Below are 18,220 nucleotides of genomic sequence, written 5' to 3' on the forward strand. Positions count from 1 at the left end.
CACCCATAAGATGCGGGATCCCCGAAGCAGCCCCGATGGATGTGCCGGGGTGAGAGATCCCGCAGGCGGGCAAGGGGCAGTTCACCCCACACAGGGCTCGGCCACTACCGTGCAGTGGGCAGTCTGTCTGTCTGCAGCGTTGGTGCACAATCCTTTTCCCATCTTTGGTCGTGGTCTCCCGGTATTTCCCCCTCCCCACCTGATGGTGACTCAGCAACATGACTGACGTTGCCAAGGGGATTGATTTTCAGAAAAGGTGAACAGTTCTTGGCACAAAATGAGGTGCTACATCTCCCATGTGTACGACAGACCACAGCACTCCTGAAATATGCAGGAAATACTGCAGTTGTGTGAAAACTGCCTTGTGTTTATAGGTGAAAACAGAGGTGGTGCTGAGCTCAGATCGCTGTGAACAGCTTTCTCACCTGCATACCTGTCGCTGGAACACCTGCAGGTCAGGTGGCATCTGGGGAAACTGCACGAGGGCCATCCTGCATGGTGGTTGGTCTCCTCACCCTCTCCTAAACGCCGACTGGCCACCCGATTTCTCTGATGTCCAGAGAGTGCCCCCAGGTTACAAGGCTCCCCTTGAGGGCTTCAGTCCCCCAGGCAGAGCTACTGCAAGGATCCTTTAGGAACTAATATTCTTTGGAGGAGAAATATTTTTACAAAGTTCAGCACCTCCTTTAATACGGTTTCAGTTTCTTTCCCTTGAACACATAACCTTTTACTTATTAAATTCAAGTAAAATGAGCTGAAATGCCTATTAGTTTTAATGGACTCATCTTCATTTGAGTCTTTTATTATAAAATTCTTCCCAACCATCGGCATGGCTGTCATCCTTCCAGGCCTGTCATGTTCAGCAAAATTAACCATCTTTGTTTTTGTGTGGTGGGACTTAGGGAGTAATATTCTACTTCCTTAGTTGTACTTTTTTGCATTGCTTTAATTTTTAACAGTATGAATAAAAATAACATTTCTTAAAAGCAATAAACAGGGAGTTCTTTGAGCCTCCGAGGTGCCAGCCTGGGGGGCTGCCTTGTGCGCAGGCGCCGTGAGGGGCTGGGCCGCCCGAGCCTGCTCGGACCCAGGACTCCCCTGGTGCGCCTGTCAGCCTTGACCCTTGGCTGCTCCGGGACACTTGACCCCGTCCTGCTGGCTGGAGTCGTGGTCACCTTGGCTCTCTGGCAGCTCATCTTCGGTTCTGGCTACATCGCTTCTCCCGGCTTTGCCCTTTCCTGCTGGGAGTGTTCTCGAGACAAAGTCCTTAAAATCAATCCGCTCCACGGCCTCCACCGGTTTTCCTCTGGAGCACTGGGCTGGGATGAACCTTTCAGGCCCGAGCCTGGCGCCGAGTGCAGCAAAGCCAGCCTTGCCGGGGACAATCTCTGACGCTCCCTCAGGCGCTGTACTGTCAGCGTCCACTCAGGCCTGCAGAAGACCCCTTTCATTCCTGTTGATCTGCTGGGGTTTTGGTCATGACTCACCCATGTGGCAACAATGCACAGCAGCTGGCTGGCCCCAGGGCACAAATGGGACACTGGCTCCTGTTCATCCGTGTAGCCCAGCACCCAACACAGCACTGGGATGTTTCTGAATCACAGATGATAAGTGCATCAACTAATGGGGCCACATGTAGGGGGACAGCCAGGTACAAGGATGGTGCCAGGGTCCAAAAGGCCATTTCAGGACGCTCCCAAGCCACTAAAGAAAGTGACAACTGTCTAAGACCACGATATCATATGCACGCAGGCACCATCAGATCACACGTGCTGTGTGCCTACTCTGCTCTGGGCCTCATAACATCATTGCCAGGCAGGAGACACTATGGGTCTCTATGTCTGTCATGGACACTGGCTATTCTCAGATGCAGGGAAAAGGAAACAACTGGCTAAGTGGTGAGGCCGAGTTTGATAGGTACGTCTATGAGAAAGGATGATCACAAGTTAGCTTTAGCGACGGAAATTCTAACATTTCATTACTCGCGGTCCATAGTGACCTTAAGGTCAAGCAAACATTTCTTCATCCACAGAGTGGGGATGCTAATAACTGTTCAAACTTTAATGGATTTCGAGAATAGAAAGATACCGGAGGTAAGGAATTTATCACGCCTGGCACACAGCAGGTGCTCAATAAGTGTTAGTTGCCTTTTTCTTCTTCATTCTCCATTATGAATATAATTAAAAACTGGATGAGCACCTAAATTTGCAATGAGAACATCATTGAGATAAGAAAATGGATTATCCTGTGGAGTTTGTGAGGATGAACAGATGAGGCTGCCCTGTGATTTCTGCAGACATAGTTACTTGATGTCTGTTCTGTGGTAACTGCCTTGCACAGCTGATTGCTGGCAGTTCCCATCAGTTACTGTCTACATTCATGTTGGAATGTTCTAACCCCTTAAGAAAACATTTATTATTTTAGGACAGGCACATTTCCAGCATGGGTGGTGGTGATTAAATCTGAAGAGGAGACATTCTTGGGGATAATTTCCAGCAGAAGTGTGACACTTTTATGAGTCAACAGCATAGCTGCTGATTGAAATATCTCTGTGTTGGTGCAGAGAGAAAACAGTCACAAGACAGGGGAAGCACCCCCTTCTTCCACCTGCTCTGTCGCCTCCCAGCCCCTCTGCCTTCCTCCTGTATTTCCACACATCCTCATTCTATCTGTCTTTTAGGGAGGAGCTCAGGTATCACCTTTTATGAAGCCATCTTTCTCCCTTGATTCCTCCATGAGGGTAATTTCTCTCCACCTGAATTCTGAAAACATATCACCTATACATTCTCACCTACACCTTACTCATCTTACTTTCTACCTTTATGAGTGCTATGTGACATTGAGCAAGCCTCCGAAATTCTCTGGTCACTAGCTTCTCTTTTGCAAAATGAAAGGGGTTGCATGACCCCATTTGAACATCTATGGGGCCTATACAGTGATGGTAACCAAGGCCATCTGGTCTACCCTGGTAAGAGAGGTCATCTGATCTGCCCTGGTAATGAAAGCCATCTGGTCTACCCTGGTAATAAAGGTCATCTGGTAACCGAGGGCATCTGGTCTACCCTGGTAAATGAGGACATCTAGTCTACTCTGGTAAATGAAGACATCTGATCTATGCAGTATGTGGGTCTGAAGGGCTGGCAGCAGCTAACCACATTCCGACGGCAGGTCCTCTGGAAGGAAAACTTGAGTGATTGCCTCAAGAAATGTCTGTTGAGTGACCAGTGCAAGATCTGTGCCAGGTGCTATGGGCCAGGGAGGTACCAGAAGGGTCAGTGCCAAGTGCCACATGCAAGGACAAAGGACTTGAAGGCCTGTAATCAGTTGGTTTTAAATGAAGCAAAAGGGAGACCAACCTGGCGGCCTGACTCCACCAGGGGAAGCCCTTCAGAACCTGGTCCTTCCCAGGTCTCCTGCTGGCCTCAGAGGAGTCACTGCCAGGTGGGAAGAGGGTGGGGGGAAGTGGGACTTGGGGGGCCTCAGGGAGGTGAAAGTAGCCCCAGCTGGCAGCCAGCAAGAAAACTAGGACCTCAGTCCCACAACCACAGGAGTAGAATTCTGCCCACAGCCCATAAGGCCCCAAACCCAGGACACAGCAGGCCAAGCCTGGGCCTGACTCATGGTCACTGGGGGGCAATAAAGGGCATTGTTTTAGCCACTAAATTCGTGGTAATCTGTCATGCGGAAGTAGACAATCAACCCACCGCTGCGTGGGTTTCAGGGAGTCTGCAACCCCTTTAGTTGTGCAGTGTCTGTGTGTGTGGTGGGGCAGCTCTGTGCGTGCTTCTGATTTTGGAGGGGACCCAATGTTTCACCAGATTCTCTGAATGAGAACACATGCTCCCTGGAGAAACTGGGCACAGCGAGTGCTGCATGGAGAGGAAAATCCAGAACCGGCCAAGTGAGTGTAAGCGAACCTAGGACAGTTTTTTCTGAAAACACTGAGCATCAGGGCCTGGGGAACAGCAGGGAGACACTGCTGCCACCTCTCCTAATTGCTGAGATCTCAGGATGCAGGAAAGCGCTGGGCTTCCCCTGCCCCCATCTCACTGTGATGAGAGCATTCCTCACATTCTCGAGAGCCTCCTTTCTGCCTTAATTGGTATGGTTTACAGAAAACAAATGACTCAGACTGAATGATATTTTGCACTATTGTAAAAGATAAGTTGATCTAATTATCATCTAACTTCAGTCACACTGGGAGAAACAGATTATCGTATTTATGCTGACACAGAGACAAGATTTATTTTTTTTCTAGAAGAGGCATTTTTCTTTTTGAAATTAGAATGATACGCAAAACTGATGAACCCTGACCATCCCACCTTCTCAATTACACCCCTGTTCCTCAGTACTTTTAGGGTGTGGTCAGAGAAACGGACAAAGTAAAACCCAATGAGCTGACAGGAGGAAAGTTTACAGGGATTCTGTGCTGAGACCAGAAAGCATCAAGTAAAGGGTTAAGTCTTGTCTGCAAATCAGAAGTTTTCCCCAGAATCCAACAATAATGTATTCATTTGCTGGGCAGGGAAAAGATGTAAATTGTGCATAACTGAAAGACACAACTTGGATATTGAGAATTAATGGGAAATTATGAATCTGTCAATATTTAATTTATTTTCATACCGGCAAACACGTATCATTAATTAAGAGGCACCTTAACGGAAGGATTACAACCTGGCAAATCAGAAAGTCAGGTGTCCCGCCCAAGGCAGTCAGAGGTTCTGGAAAGGAAGCAGCAGGTTGATGTTATCTGCCTAGAGTGACCCCTCAGCCCTGCGGTGAAGGTGACACAATTCCTGGGTGTCTGACCTCACTGACGTTATGTGTCAGGGGAGGAGGGAAAAGCAGTTGTGGCAGCAGATCATATCTCCACCAAGGGGGAAATGAGACGAAGGCCATCTTAGGCATGGACAGGAAGCTGCCCACAGTCCTACTTCAGGCTGTGGCCGTGTCTTGTTTCCAGCTCCATGGAGACAGTGGACCATCATCCATTCTCAAGAAGGCAGCCCCTGGGGTACAGTGGGCCCATCCCAGTTGGTGAACCATCCTGGTTGGTGGCCCATCCTGGTTGGTGGCTTGTTCCAGTTGTGGGCCCAGCATGGTTGATGACCCATCCCAGTTGGTGGCCCATTCCAGTTGGTGGCCCATCCTGGTTGGTGACCCATCCTGGTTGGTGGCTTGTTCCTGTTGTGGGCTCATTGTGGTTGATGACCCATCCTAGATGGTGGCCCATCCCGGTTGGGTGGCCCTGTTCTGGTCAGTGGACCTGTCCTGGTTGGTGGACCTGTCCTCATGCCCATCCTGGTTGGTGGCCCATCCTAGCTGGTGGCCCAACCTGGTGTCCAGGCCTGGCTGGCAGCTCCACTTACCAACCTTTATTAAGCTCAGGGAACTTCACAGCAAACTAGTCTCAAGTTGACAGATCGCCAGAACCAGTAGGGCATCCTTGCTGTTTCATCTGCTTCCAGAAGGTTCTACTTAGTGGGAGAGACACCTCTTAAGGACACAGATGGTGATGGGGAAGAGGAGCTCTGGAGAATGGGGCATCCACAGTGGAAGGAAAGAAATAAAATGATCTCCTTCACATATGATATATGTAGAAAACTCTAAAGATTATACACACCCACGAACACACAACTGTTAGAGCTAATATATAAATTCAGAAAACTAGCAGGATACAAAATAAATACAAAAAATCAGCCGCATTTCTGTACACTAGCAATGAACAATCTGAAAAGGAAATAAAAACAATTCCATTTATGGGAACATATCTCGATGTAATAAAAGCTATTTATGACAATCCCACAGCCAACATAACACTCAATGATGAAAAGCTGAAAGCCCACTAAAATCTGGAACAAGATAAGGATGCCCACTCTCACCACTTCTATTCAACATAGTATTGGTAGTCCTCACCACAGCAATCAGACAAGAAAAAGTATACAAATTGGAAGGGAAGAGGTAAAACTGTCATTATGTGCCAATGACAGGACACTACATATAGAAAACCCTAAAGACTCCACACAGAAACTACTAGAACTGAGAAACGAATTAAGCAAAATAGCAGGATGCAAGATTAACATACAGAAATTGGTTGCATTTCTTTATAATAACAATTAAATAGAAAGGCAATGAAATAGAAATTTTTAAAAAATCCCCTTTAAAATTGCATCCAAAAAAAAAAAATACTTAAGAATAAACCTGACTAAGGAGGTGAAAGACTTATATGCTGAGAACTATAAAACATTAACAAAGGAAACTGAAGATGATCCAAAGAAATGGAAAGATATCCCATGTTCTTAGATTGGAAGAATTAATATTGCTAAAATGGCCATACTAGCCAAAGCAATCTACAGATTTAATGCAATCCTTATCAAATTACCCATGATGTTTTTCACAGAACTAGAACAGATAATCCTAAAATTTATATGGAACCATAAAAGACCCAAAATTGCCAAAGCAATCCTGAGGAAAAAGAACAAAGCAGGAGGCATAACCCTCCCAGACTTCAGACAATACTACAAAGCTACAGTAATCAAAACAGCAAGGTACTGGCAAAAAAACAGACATATGGATCAATGGAACAGAATAGAGAGCCCAGAAATAAACCCACACACCTCCAGTCAATTAATCTTCGGGGAAGGAGGCAAGAATATACAATGGAGAACAGACAGTCTCTTCAGCAAGTGGTGCTGGGAAAGCTGGACAGCCTCATATATATAAATCAAGTTAGAACACACCCATATACCATACACCATACAGCTCCCTGAGCTTAATAAAGGTTGGTAAGTGGAGCTGTCAGCCAGGCCTGGACACCAGGATGGGCCACCAGCTAGGATGGGCCACCAACCAGGATGGGGATCAGGACAGGTCCACTCAAAATGGCTTTAAGACTTAAATATAAGACATGACACCATAAAACTCCATAGGCAAAACATTCTTTGACAGAAGTCATACCAATCAGTCTCCCAAGGCAACAGAAATAAAAGCAAAAATAAACAAATGGGACCTAATCAAACTTATAAGCTTTTGCACTGCAAAGGAAACCATCAACAAAATGACAAGACAGCCTATGGACTAGGAGAAGATATTTGAAAACGATGTGAACGACAAAGGCTTAATTTCCAACATATACAAACAGCTTATACAAATCAACGTCAAAAAAAACAACCCAATCAATAAATGGGCAGAAGACCTAAATTGACATTTCTCCAAAGAAGACATACAAATGGCCAACAGGCACATGAAAAGATGCTCAACATTGCTAATTATTAGAGCAATGCAAATCAAAACTACAATGAGGGGCTTCCCTGGTGGCGCAGCAGTTAAGAATCCGCCTGCCAATGCAGGGGACACAGGTTCGAGCCCTGGTCCGAGAAGATCCCACATGCCGTGGAGCAACTAAGCCTGTGTGCCACAACTTGAGCCCGCGCCCTAGAGCCTGCCAGACTCAACTACTGAGCCCACGTGCTACAACTCCTGAAGCCCGGGTGCCTAGAGCCTGTGCTCTGCAGCAAGAGAAGCCACCACAATGAGAAGCACGTGCACCGCAACGAAGAGTAGCCCCCGCTCACCGCAACTAGAGAAAGCCCGCACACACAGCAACGAAGACCCAACACAGCCAAAAATAAATAAAACAAACAAAAAACAAACAAAAAACTACAATGAGGTAACACCTCACACCACTCAGAATGGCCCTAATCTGATTAAGAAGTCTACAAATAATAAATGCTGGAGAGGGTGTGGAAAAAAGGGAACCCTCCTACACTGTTGGTGGGAATGTGAGCTGGTGCAGCCACTATGGAAAACAGTATGGAGGTTCCTCAAAAAACTAAAAATAGAGTTGCCATATGATCCAGCAATCTGATTCCTGGGCATATATCCAGACAAAACTCTGATTCAAAAAGATACATGCACCCTAATGTTCACAGCAGCACTATTTACAATAGCCAAAACATGGAAGCAACCTAAATGTCCATCGACAGATGAATGGATAAAGAAGATTTGGTATATATATATGTAATGGAATACTACTCAGCCATAAAAAAGAATGAAATAATGCCATTTGCAGCAACATGGGTGGACCTAGAGATTATCACACTAAGTGAAACAAGTCAAAAAGAGAAAGACAAATACCATATGATATCATATATGTGGAATCTAAAATGTCACACAAACGTACTTATTTACAAAACAGAAACAGACTCACAGACAGAGAACAGACTTGTGGTTGCTAGTGGGGAGGGCGATGGACTGGGAGTTTGGGACCAGCAGAGGCAAACTAGTATATATAGAATGGAGAAACAAGGTCCTACTGTATATCACAGGCAGCTACATTCAATATCCTGTAATAAATCATAATGAATATGAAAAAGAATCTATCTATATATATACTAACAAGAGAGTGAAAAGACAAGCTACAGAATGAGAGAAAATATTTTCAAATCATAGATCTGATAAGGGGTTAATACCCAGCATAAAGCACTCATAACTCAATGACAAAAAGCTAATAATCTAATTCACAAATGGGCAATAACTTCCACAGGAATTTCTCTAAGGAGAAGAGCCAATGAGTACATAGAATGTAAACTGAAACCACCACACGATGCCTCTGTACAACCATGAGGACGGCTATTACCAGAAAAATGGAAAATTCCAAGTGTTGGTGAGGACACGGAGAACTTGGCACTCATGTTTGGCTGGTGGGGATGAAGATGGTGCAGGGGCTGTGGACCACATCCTGGCAGCTCCTCAAAAGGTTAACGTAGAGTCACCATCTGATCCAGCTATTCCACTCCCAAGATAAATGAAAACAAATGTGCACGCAGAATTGTGTACATGATGTTCACAGTAGCATTATTCATAACAGGAAATGGGGGAAACAACCCCAGTGTCCACGGACAGAAGGTGGAACATTGTTCAGCCTAAAAAAGGAAGGACAGTGGTGATGACTTCACAACACTGTGAATGTACTTAATGCCACTTAACTGTACACTTCAAAATGGCTAAAATGGGGCTTCCCTGGTGGCGCAGTGGTTGAGAGTCCGCCTGCCGATGCAGGGGACGCGGGTTCGTGCCCCGGTCCGGGAAGATCCCACATGCCGCAGAGCGGCTGGGCCCGTGAGCCATGGCCGCTGAGCCTGCACGTCCAGAGCCCGTGCTCCGCAACGGGAGAGGCCACAACGAGAGGCCCGCGTAACACAAAAAACAAACAAACAAAATGGCTAAAATGGCATACTTTATGTTACATATATTTTACCACAATAAAAAAGTATATTTTCATGTATAGAGACAGTGCCAATCCTAAGACGCGGCATCGACTGACTGATGTTTTTAAAACTCAGTCTCACTGAAAACTGGTGATGGCTTCTGTGACAAAAGGAAGATCAAACAGGAAAAACATGTTCTTGATATTCTTCTCAAAGTAAAGAGGAAAAAAAGAAGAAAACAATCAATACATTCAACTAGAATCAAACTACTTAAACATGAACGTTTTAATATCCATACAACACTCTTAAACTTTCAGACACACAAAGTGATTTAAAACCTTATAAAAATATATACACAGCTTCAAACTATACAGTTTATTCAACTTAACAGAATGTCCATTTTTTAATTTAAGACATACAGAATTTCAAAGAAATTTTCAATTTTATCCCAATTTCTCACTTAAAGTCTCAGATTACATCTACCTATTATGTACAAACAGATGAATAGAAATGTCCTCAAAGTCCCCAGGGTTTGGGTTACAAAGAAAACTTAGAGAATTTCATCTTCTCTGTGTATAGGAATTAAGTCTCAGCCCATTTCATATCTGTCTTTCCTATTTTCTTGTCAAATATTAGCTCTTCTTAAATAGATGTACTGATTTTATTCATTGTTTTTCTCAGGAAGGATATGTGTGATCCAGTAATTAAAGAAAGCTGAGATTACTCGGGCATAGTCTGGAAAGCAAAAAGAAAACAGAACAAAAAATAAAATAAAACAAAAAATTCAAACAAAAAGAAAAATTATAAATTATTATTTTGTAGCTATTAGTCCTTAGGCCCAAAGTAAATCCTGAAATAATCTAATAAAACACAACTCGGGTGTTGAAATGATGTTGATGGTCAGCACGCTTGCGAATCCCATAAAAGTATGGGTGAGTCTGGAATATTTGTATTTCACTTGGATACAAAAGTTCTGTTAGAGCTGAACTCCATAACACCACACGCAATACTACATGCTTAACATCTGAGCTCAAAGAAGACCACGTACAAACTGAAATGAAACAGAAATAGGAGTTTACTTCAAAGGTGGACAAAGTAGCAGGAAGTCTGAAGCAGGATTCTAAGTGAGATGAGCTGGAAGGGACAGCACTCAGGTTTCAGGAAACTGTCCCAGGAACAGCCCAGCAAAGGGCCTGAGCTGAGGTCACAGCCCCTCATTTTGGGCCTCACTCCTCGTAAAGACGCTCGCTGAGGGGCACACAGGTCCGGAGGCTCCAACCCTGAGAGCACACACACCCTGTCTGGCTCAGATCCTGGTGCCCGAGGGGTAGCCGACTGCTGTTGAGGCCCCGAGATGCACTTTCGAGCAGAGACTGGGACTGTGGGGAGGGGTCCCATCTCACGCTCCATGCAGAAGTGTGGCTGAGGTGCCTCCAAACTCGTCCCCCGTCCTGCCCGGGCCAGCTGCCCGGCCCCCCAGCCTCGGGCTCCCAAGGATGGTGGTGGCTAATGTGTGCACAGAGGACTCAGGAGGGTCCAGGGCGGGGATGCCTGCAGCATCTTCATGGTGCGTGGAGCACGATAAAAACCCCACAGATGGTGACGCGCATGTACATGCAGATGACGGAACGCAATATGTGAGACCAACTGTAGAAACACGTGCACTGGCCTCGGGACACGGCTGCTACACCCCAGTCAATGAAACACCCGCGAACTTGGAAAAGCAATCGTTGAGGCAGCAGAGAGAGAAAGCCCCCTGTGTCTGCTGTTAAAATGCTACTATTTCCAGGCTTACTCTATAGACAGGAGAGATACAGCTACTAATTAAACTTCATAAGCTAGTTTTATGAAAAAGAAAACAATTTCAGAATGCTAAATCTGAATTAGACAGAACCAATATTTGAAAATAAAGCTTCACCATTTGGAAGATTTCATTTTACAAAGTAGCTCAACCTAGAAAAACTTTGACTGCACATCCTACATGCACTAAAAAGGAATCCGTTTTCACAGAAAAGTGCTTCATGCATAAATTTTAGTTCCACCAGCTACTTAAGGTGCTTGTAGGCAAAACCTGTCCAATGGTTTCAATGTAAGAAGCAAGAGAAGCGTTTCCACTCAATCCCCAATCCCTGTTCCAAACTCTCCTGGTGCATCTCAGAGCCACGCGAGAGGAACGTCTTCAGTGTGAGGAACTCCACTGAATTGTAAATGATTTACTTTCATCTCTCATAAAAGCTTCCTATTAGATTAACTTAATAAAATTGGCTTTTTGCAATCTGAAAATGTAAATTATGGAAATGTACATCTTTTTACATTGCTTACGGAAATGTACATTTTTAAATACTGAATACAGCAGGCCCAACAACCAGCAGTAAGGAAAGGGGCAAACACTGGATCACGGGGCTGGGGGTCCCGCGTGGCCCTGCGGCGCCCCCGGCAGGCGCAGGGCTCTGCCAGCACTCGCTCCCCTGCCTGAGGGTCTCCCTTCCCGGAGCTCCTCCCGCCGGCAGCCCACCGGCTCTCGCTCCTCTCATGCCTCCTCTGGTCCCACTCCTCGCAGCAACCCCCTCCCCGAAGGCGCCACCTTCACCCCATCTCCGGTCCCGCAGCCCCACACTCTCCGGCCCCGCTCTGACAAAGCCTCTGTCCCCCCGGAGCCCAGGCTGCTCTGTGAGGGTGACTGGCAGTGGCTCTCCCAGGCCTGACTCCCCACACCTGGACGTCCGACAGGAACCTCCAGCCGGCCCCGCTCAGCACCCCACCTGCTGCTGTGGCTGCCTCTCCGGCCTCATGACGCGCTGCAGGCTACGTGCAGGGCTTCGGGTCACAGACGCCCACGTCCAGTCAGTCGGCAAACCCTACTGAGTCCACCTTCACAGCCGACCCAAATCTGACCGCGCCCGGGACAGCCATCTCGCCGGGAGTATGACCGAAGCCCCCGCTGTCCCCGACCCCTTCTCTAGTCCGAACGTGACGGCCGGAGGGATCTTGCTAAGTGCGGTCAGACCCAACAGGCTGGCCTTCCAGCGGCCCCACGTCGCCCAGGATAAAGGCCAACGAACTCAGCACAACCTCCAGGGCCCGACGTGACCCGGTCCCCGGCTCCTCTGCCACCCGCTTCTGCCCCCTCACTCCCCACCACCAGGTCTTCTCCGTGGGCTCAGCTGTACGCAGCACACCTCACTGACTTCTCCGTCTGGCTTCCTCCGTCCCCCACTAGAACGGAAGCCCCGAAGGGCAGGGCGCTCTCCCCTGAAGACCCGCGGCGGGACCAGGGCCGCACAGGCAGGGCAGACGAGGCCCCCTAACAGATCACTACTGGACATACGGGGGAGGCAGGTCCACCTGGCGACCCCAACGCACAGGGGTCTCGTCAACCCCCGCCAGCCACTTGCTAATTATACTGGTGCCATATTGCTTTACTGCTGGCTTTACTGTTATTTCATGTGACGAAATGTGATACGTGGCTTTTTAAGCATGTCAGTCTTGACTCTCCAGCTATACTATGAGGTTTCCAAGGAGAAAAACCATGCCCTGTACTCGTTTTGAGATTGCTGCCCCAAGGTCATCTGCAGCATCACTTTCATTCACTCAACTAAAAGTCTGTCCAGCACCTGTCCTGGGCCCGGCACGGAGTTCTGCTCCACGCTGTGCAGGTGAAGTGCTCTCCAAAAAGCCCTCATCCTCTGATACTCAGTGTTTACAGATTCCTGCGGCCGGAGTATTGCCACCGTGGCCCAGTGGGACTTCAAGCTGCCAGTGTGAAGCCCCACCCATGGCAATGTGAAGACACAAGCACAGTCGGCCCAGCACTCTACAGTTTGCATGAAATGGGCACCCAACAAAGGTTGAGGAAGTAACAAAAGAGAAATCATCTTATAGTTCAACTCCCTTATTACTGTAGGGTCCAGGAAGGCAGACCAAGACATTTGGAGGACAGAAAAAATGTACCTGCTCCGAATCTAGCAGAGGAATCACAGCGGAAAAGGAAAAGGGAAAAAGAAATGAACTCTTTCACTTCCATTTAAACTAATAAGGATTTGGTCCTAAGAGTGGAGCTCACAAGTCTGGAGAATTAGATTGCACACGCATATCTGCATATATCATGTGAGGTATTTTTATAGCAAGAGAGATGCAAGAAGCATATTCCTCTGTGGGAATCTATTCCTCAAGCCATATGTGCATCCTTATATTTTCTGATTCAGGACTGCTTTGCTAGAGAGTAAGTTTTTCAGAGGCAAACCCTAGACAAGTGTCTAAAGCAGCACAATGAATAAAGTGCACAGTACATACCGGGTGGCATCCTGCAATGTTCTGGGAACACTTCCAGGGCACTCTTCAATCTTTCAGTATCTTGCAAAAGTAACAGCGTTTTCATGTGATCCAGAATGAACACATCTGAGGAGGGCATGCTGTGAGTTTCAAGATATTTAAATAGCTCTCCACTGGTCTCCATGAAGACAGCCGAGTCCGAATCCTTGGAGACACCTAAACAAAGACAGGGTCACTTAGAAATGCATTTTTACTCTTACAAACTGAAGATAAGCTCTCACCTCCTAAAGAAAGCCTCAAACGTATATTTCTATTTAGAACAATGTGTTTGAGAGACAATCAGAACAGAACTATGAGAAGCAAACAACAAAATACAACTGTTGAACCACACTGGAAAGGTGGTGTCTATTACGGGCACCGATCTCGTAAAGCAGCTGAGTGCTTCATGTACTGGAGTCCATGCACGGAGCAGAGGAAACACATGAAACCAAGCCCTCCGATGGTGTCAGGCATCTACAAACAGAGAATGAAGCTGCTGGGTATCTGGGATGCTCCAAGAAAGCCAAGGAAGCTGCCCCATGAGCACAGCGCTGTTCCCACTGCTGGCCGGCGGCAGGCCTACATCATGCTGAGGCCATTTCTGCACTATCCTGGTTGGTGTTCACAGGATGTCTAGAATCTGTGACTTCATGGTCTTTGCCAACTTTGAAAAACTCCCAGCTGCCACCTCTTACACGTCCCTCGTGCCCCAGTCCCATGGGTGAGGCTCCTTCGGACCCATGTGGCTGTTATGCTCCTTCTGTGTTTCCCATCCTCTCCTCTCCCTCCTTCACTCTGGATACTTCCTTCAGCCTGCCTTGCAGTTATTAATTCTCTTTTATGCTGAATCTAATCTGCTGTCTGAACTCGTCTTTGAGTTCTTAATTTGTTATTGTATTTCTCAGGTCTAGAATTTCCGTTTGATTATCCTAACAGATTCAAATTATCTGGTGAAAGTCTCCGCTTTTCACCTTTTTTCTCCATCTTCTCCCTACTTCTTGGACATCTAGATCATAGCTATTTTAAGTCCCTTGTCTGGTAACATCAGCGTCTCCACCCTGTGGCCTCTTTCTGCTGCTCTTTTCCTCATGATTTCGGGTCGTATGGTCCGGTCTCTTGCTGTGCCTGACACACTCCTTGGAATGAACATGAAAGTCGCAGGGTCTCGGCTAACAACATTTTCCTCCAGAGAGGGTCCCGCCTTGCCTCTGCTCGGCAGACAGAGAAGGATCAGGCGACTGAACTGACCACAGGGTGGCTGCACGTCTGGCTGGCAGTTGTCCACCTGCACCTGAGCGCGTGGCCTGCGTGCTGCACTGGAGGGTCAGGTTAGCCCTGCCTGCTCGGTCCCTCAGGACGCCACAAAGGCTGCCCTGCCGTGTGGAAGAGGTCTGCCTGGTTGCCCTCCTCCCATCCCACAGTTCAGGGCTTGGCCAAGGTTTGGAGGGGGGACCAGCAGAGCTTTGCTCTGGTCTCTGGCCCTCCTTTCTTACAGAGCTGGCCGACCCTGGGCCCTCCACTCCCCCCCCCAGACCTGTGAGACCACGGGGGCTCTGCTGGTTTGCCTGCTCTCCAGGGCTGCACTGCCTCTGCCCCTGGACCCTCGCACAAGCCCCTGTCCAAACCGGCAGACACCTTGAGGGAAGGAGGGCTGCAGCACTCTGGCTCCCCTGGCCTGTGGTTCACCTCCCCTGGGATTTGTCACAAGGGCTTCTCCACAGCAGCTCTTAAAACTCCAAGTACACTTTAAACTTCAGTCTTCCTTGGCAGGAGGGTTGTCTGCCACAAGCTACTCCCTCACGCAGAGAATGGATAATCTACTGAGACCTCTCTGAAGCCTACTTCTGTTCTGCAGTGTATCTGCCACGTCCTCCTATTGGTCTCATGTGGATATTCGTTAAGGATGTTTTCAACTTAACACCAAGTGTGGATAAACAAGCGAAAGAGGAAAAGGGTCAATCTTGGTTCAAATGGACCCGTTAATCATGGTGTTTTTGCATCACTGTTTAAATCCATTCCTTACCCCTCCAGTTATCATAAAGGCAGTATTGCTCCATCTTGGTCATGCTGGAGGTTCGATGCACTAAGCCCACCACATCCCCTGAATCTCCCAGGGACAGATCAGAACGGGGGCATCCCCAGTTATCCCAGCACCTCTGTTCTTGGCACCGAGCCAGCACCTGCTTCTTCCTGACCCTCAGGGCTGCTGTCTGCTAGGCTCCACACAAAGGTGAGGGATTATCACCCGTCAGAATAAATCCCAGGATAAATTTCAGCTCCTCTATCAGTAAAAACAGTGGTCAAATATGCTTACTGAAAAATCTCAAATCACTAAGCCACACATTGGGGAGCAAATCAACGTGTGTCCGAAAGAGAGAGAGCTGTGCTTCCTTTACTTCTCCACTAGCTGATGAAAATGAGCAAGAGTTCATCAGAATCTCCAACCTGGATTTATCTCTTCTTTAGACACATAGCTGAGAATAGCAACATATTCTGAAATTGGATTTTAGAGAAATGAGGATGATGAGACCACCCTCGTTTGGACCCACATGTCTAATGGGCTGGCTGTTTACCCTGGTGAGCCTAGAGCAGGGGGCCAGCCCAGATCTTTGGTGGGATGAATTTAAATATTTGGATTAAAAAAAAATTTTTTTTTGCGGTACGCGGGCCTCTCACTGTTGTGGCCTCTCCCGTTGCGGAGCACAGGCTCCGGACGCGCAGGCTCAGCGGCCATGGCTCACGGGCCCAGCCGCTCCGCGGCATGTGGGATCTTCCCGGATCGGGGCACGAAGCCGTGTCCCCTGCATCGGCAGGCGGACTCTTAACCACTGCGCCACCAGGGAAGCCCAAATATTTGGATTTTTGCCTCAAAACTAACAACTTACTTTGAATGCTGAATATTTTTAATGTTTTGTATTTTAAACATTTAAATATTTTACATTTGCTTAATTTTCCAAATAAGTAGATGCCATTATTCAAAAGAACAACAGGAAAAAACATACCATCATAAAAATAAATTTCTTGTGTTGACTTCAAAAAGTTCAGGATACCATCTGCCTTTTCATTGGTACTTTTAACGTCTTCTTTCCCGGTGTCCGTGGCTCCTTCCTCCTCGGCATCCGGGACCCCTCCCTCCCCGTCTGCGACGTCCTCTCCATCACTCACTCTCACGTCGTCCTGCTCACTGCTGGTCTCCTCAGGCTGGTACATGAAGTTGACGCCAGAGACTCCTGTTAGTACGCCAGCTGCTTTCTTCCTTTTAATTTGCTGTTTCTTTTTCAGTTTCCTTTTTTTATTTTTGCTTATTGTGGGGCCATCTGTGTGCCGTGGCTGCAATTTTTCTTGCAAAATACTCTGCTGTTTCTCTAATTCTGCTTGTTCTACAGGAATGTTATTGGGATTTTTAAATTTTTTCTTTGAATTATGCTTTCTAATTCTTCTTCTCTTTGGTTGAGCCTGAAGATCCTGATCTATAAAAACAAAAATTCAAATATAACAATTTTCTGTAAAATGGAACCATAACAAACTTACTAGGCTAAGTAAAATTTCCATTAGGATCTTGTAATTTTAGTAGAAAAGTAATTTAAAATATTTACTTCAGTGATTCTTAACTTTATACCAACAAAGTACACTGTTAAGGATCCTGGGATTTACCATGAAGTAAGTTAATAACCTACTTGTTCTTACAAAAAAGGTGTATGTATGTGTACATGTATGTGTGTGTGTATTTATTCAACATTGTTACAATCATGACATATGGTATGATTTTAAGGATGTAAGAGTTGTTGCAGTTTTATCGAGAGTAAAATTTCATGCCTATGGTCTTGGGGAGAGAAACATGAATTCTTATGTTTTTTAAATGTCCTTTAGCACCTTCTAAAGAGTTTCTTGTGTGTGAGGATGAGAAGCAAACAGTGACGACCTGCCCATCCAAATCAGCAATGGGTCCCATATGAATGAAGATGAAGTCTGGGCTCTCGGCAGTAAGTGACATGGTCGAGATGTGGCAGTCACTGCCACGCAACAGACAAGGTCTGGAGCGGACGTGTGGTGGTAAGGCCTGCAGTGGACGTGGGCCCTGAGAGGAACGACCCCCATGCCAATCCTGCCCCGTCCACCCCATCCCCGCACCCTCGCGGCAGTGCATGCCCGGCACATGCTCAGCACATGCCCGGTGCACGCCCAGCACACCCGCTGCTGCCCACACACACCCACCTGCTCCGTCCCAGCCAACCAAAGACAGCATGCTGCCATCAACGCTCAGACGCTTTTTCTCAACAACCCTCACTTCTCACAGGTTCTCCTTAGGCCCACCACAGGTTATGGTGAGAAATCAAACACCATGCGTGACACTTCTGAGACACTGTGCGTCACTATGTGGAATGAAGATCCCTCTCCCTGTAATTCGCACTCTGAGGCTTTGATCTGCCGCTGACGTCAGACAGAAGATGCCGTGTGGTCCTTGAGCTGCGGTTCCTGTGATGAGGGGCCTGAGACTCGGAACCCGCTGGTCACAACCTCCGATCCGTGGAGGTGGTTTCTTCTCTTGTTCTGGGCTGAGTCTATTCATGCAGCCAAACTCCCACCTGCATATTTAAACAAGTGTCCACCCACCCCACCCGGCCTGTGTGACACGGAAGGCTCCCTCCGCTGCAGCTTCATGTCATCATCTAACCAGACACTGCCTCTGGATACGGGGA

At 47.1% G+C, this 18,220-nt stretch overlaps 1 protein-coding gene across 3 annotated transcripts in view; it reads right to left on the reverse strand.

Moving 5' to 3' along the window:
• Nucleotides 1-5,439: 5,439 nt before the first annotated feature.
• The window catches only part of ERICH1 (glutamate rich 1), a 50,856-nt gene continuing 38,075 nt past the window's right edge, over nt 5,440-18,220 (reverse strand). Inside the window, exons 4-6 of one of the 3 annotated variants that reach the window (XM_079726521.1) lie at nt 16,523-16,990; nt 13,503-13,697; nt 5,440-5,531 (exon numbers count right to left, since the gene is read on the reverse strand). In XM_079726521.1, coding sequence (XP_079582647.1) covers nt 5,479-5,531; nt 13,503-13,697; nt 16,523-16,990 — 716 coding nt within the window. In that variant the 3' untranslated portion in view covers nt 5,440-5,478. Of the gene's footprint in view, nt 5,532-9,225; nt 9,945-13,502; nt 13,698-16,522; nt 16,991-18,220 lie in introns of those variants that run through there. The other 2 variants (XM_079726522.1, XM_079726520.1) reach the window with 2 other exon arrangements.

The sequence above is a fragment of the Hyperoodon ampullatus genome (genome assembly GCF_949752795.1).
Source record: "Hyperoodon ampullatus genome assembly, chromosome: 20".
NCBI classification, from domain to species: Eukaryota; Metazoa; Chordata; class Mammalia; order Artiodactyla; family Ziphiidae; genus Hyperoodon; species Hyperoodon ampullatus.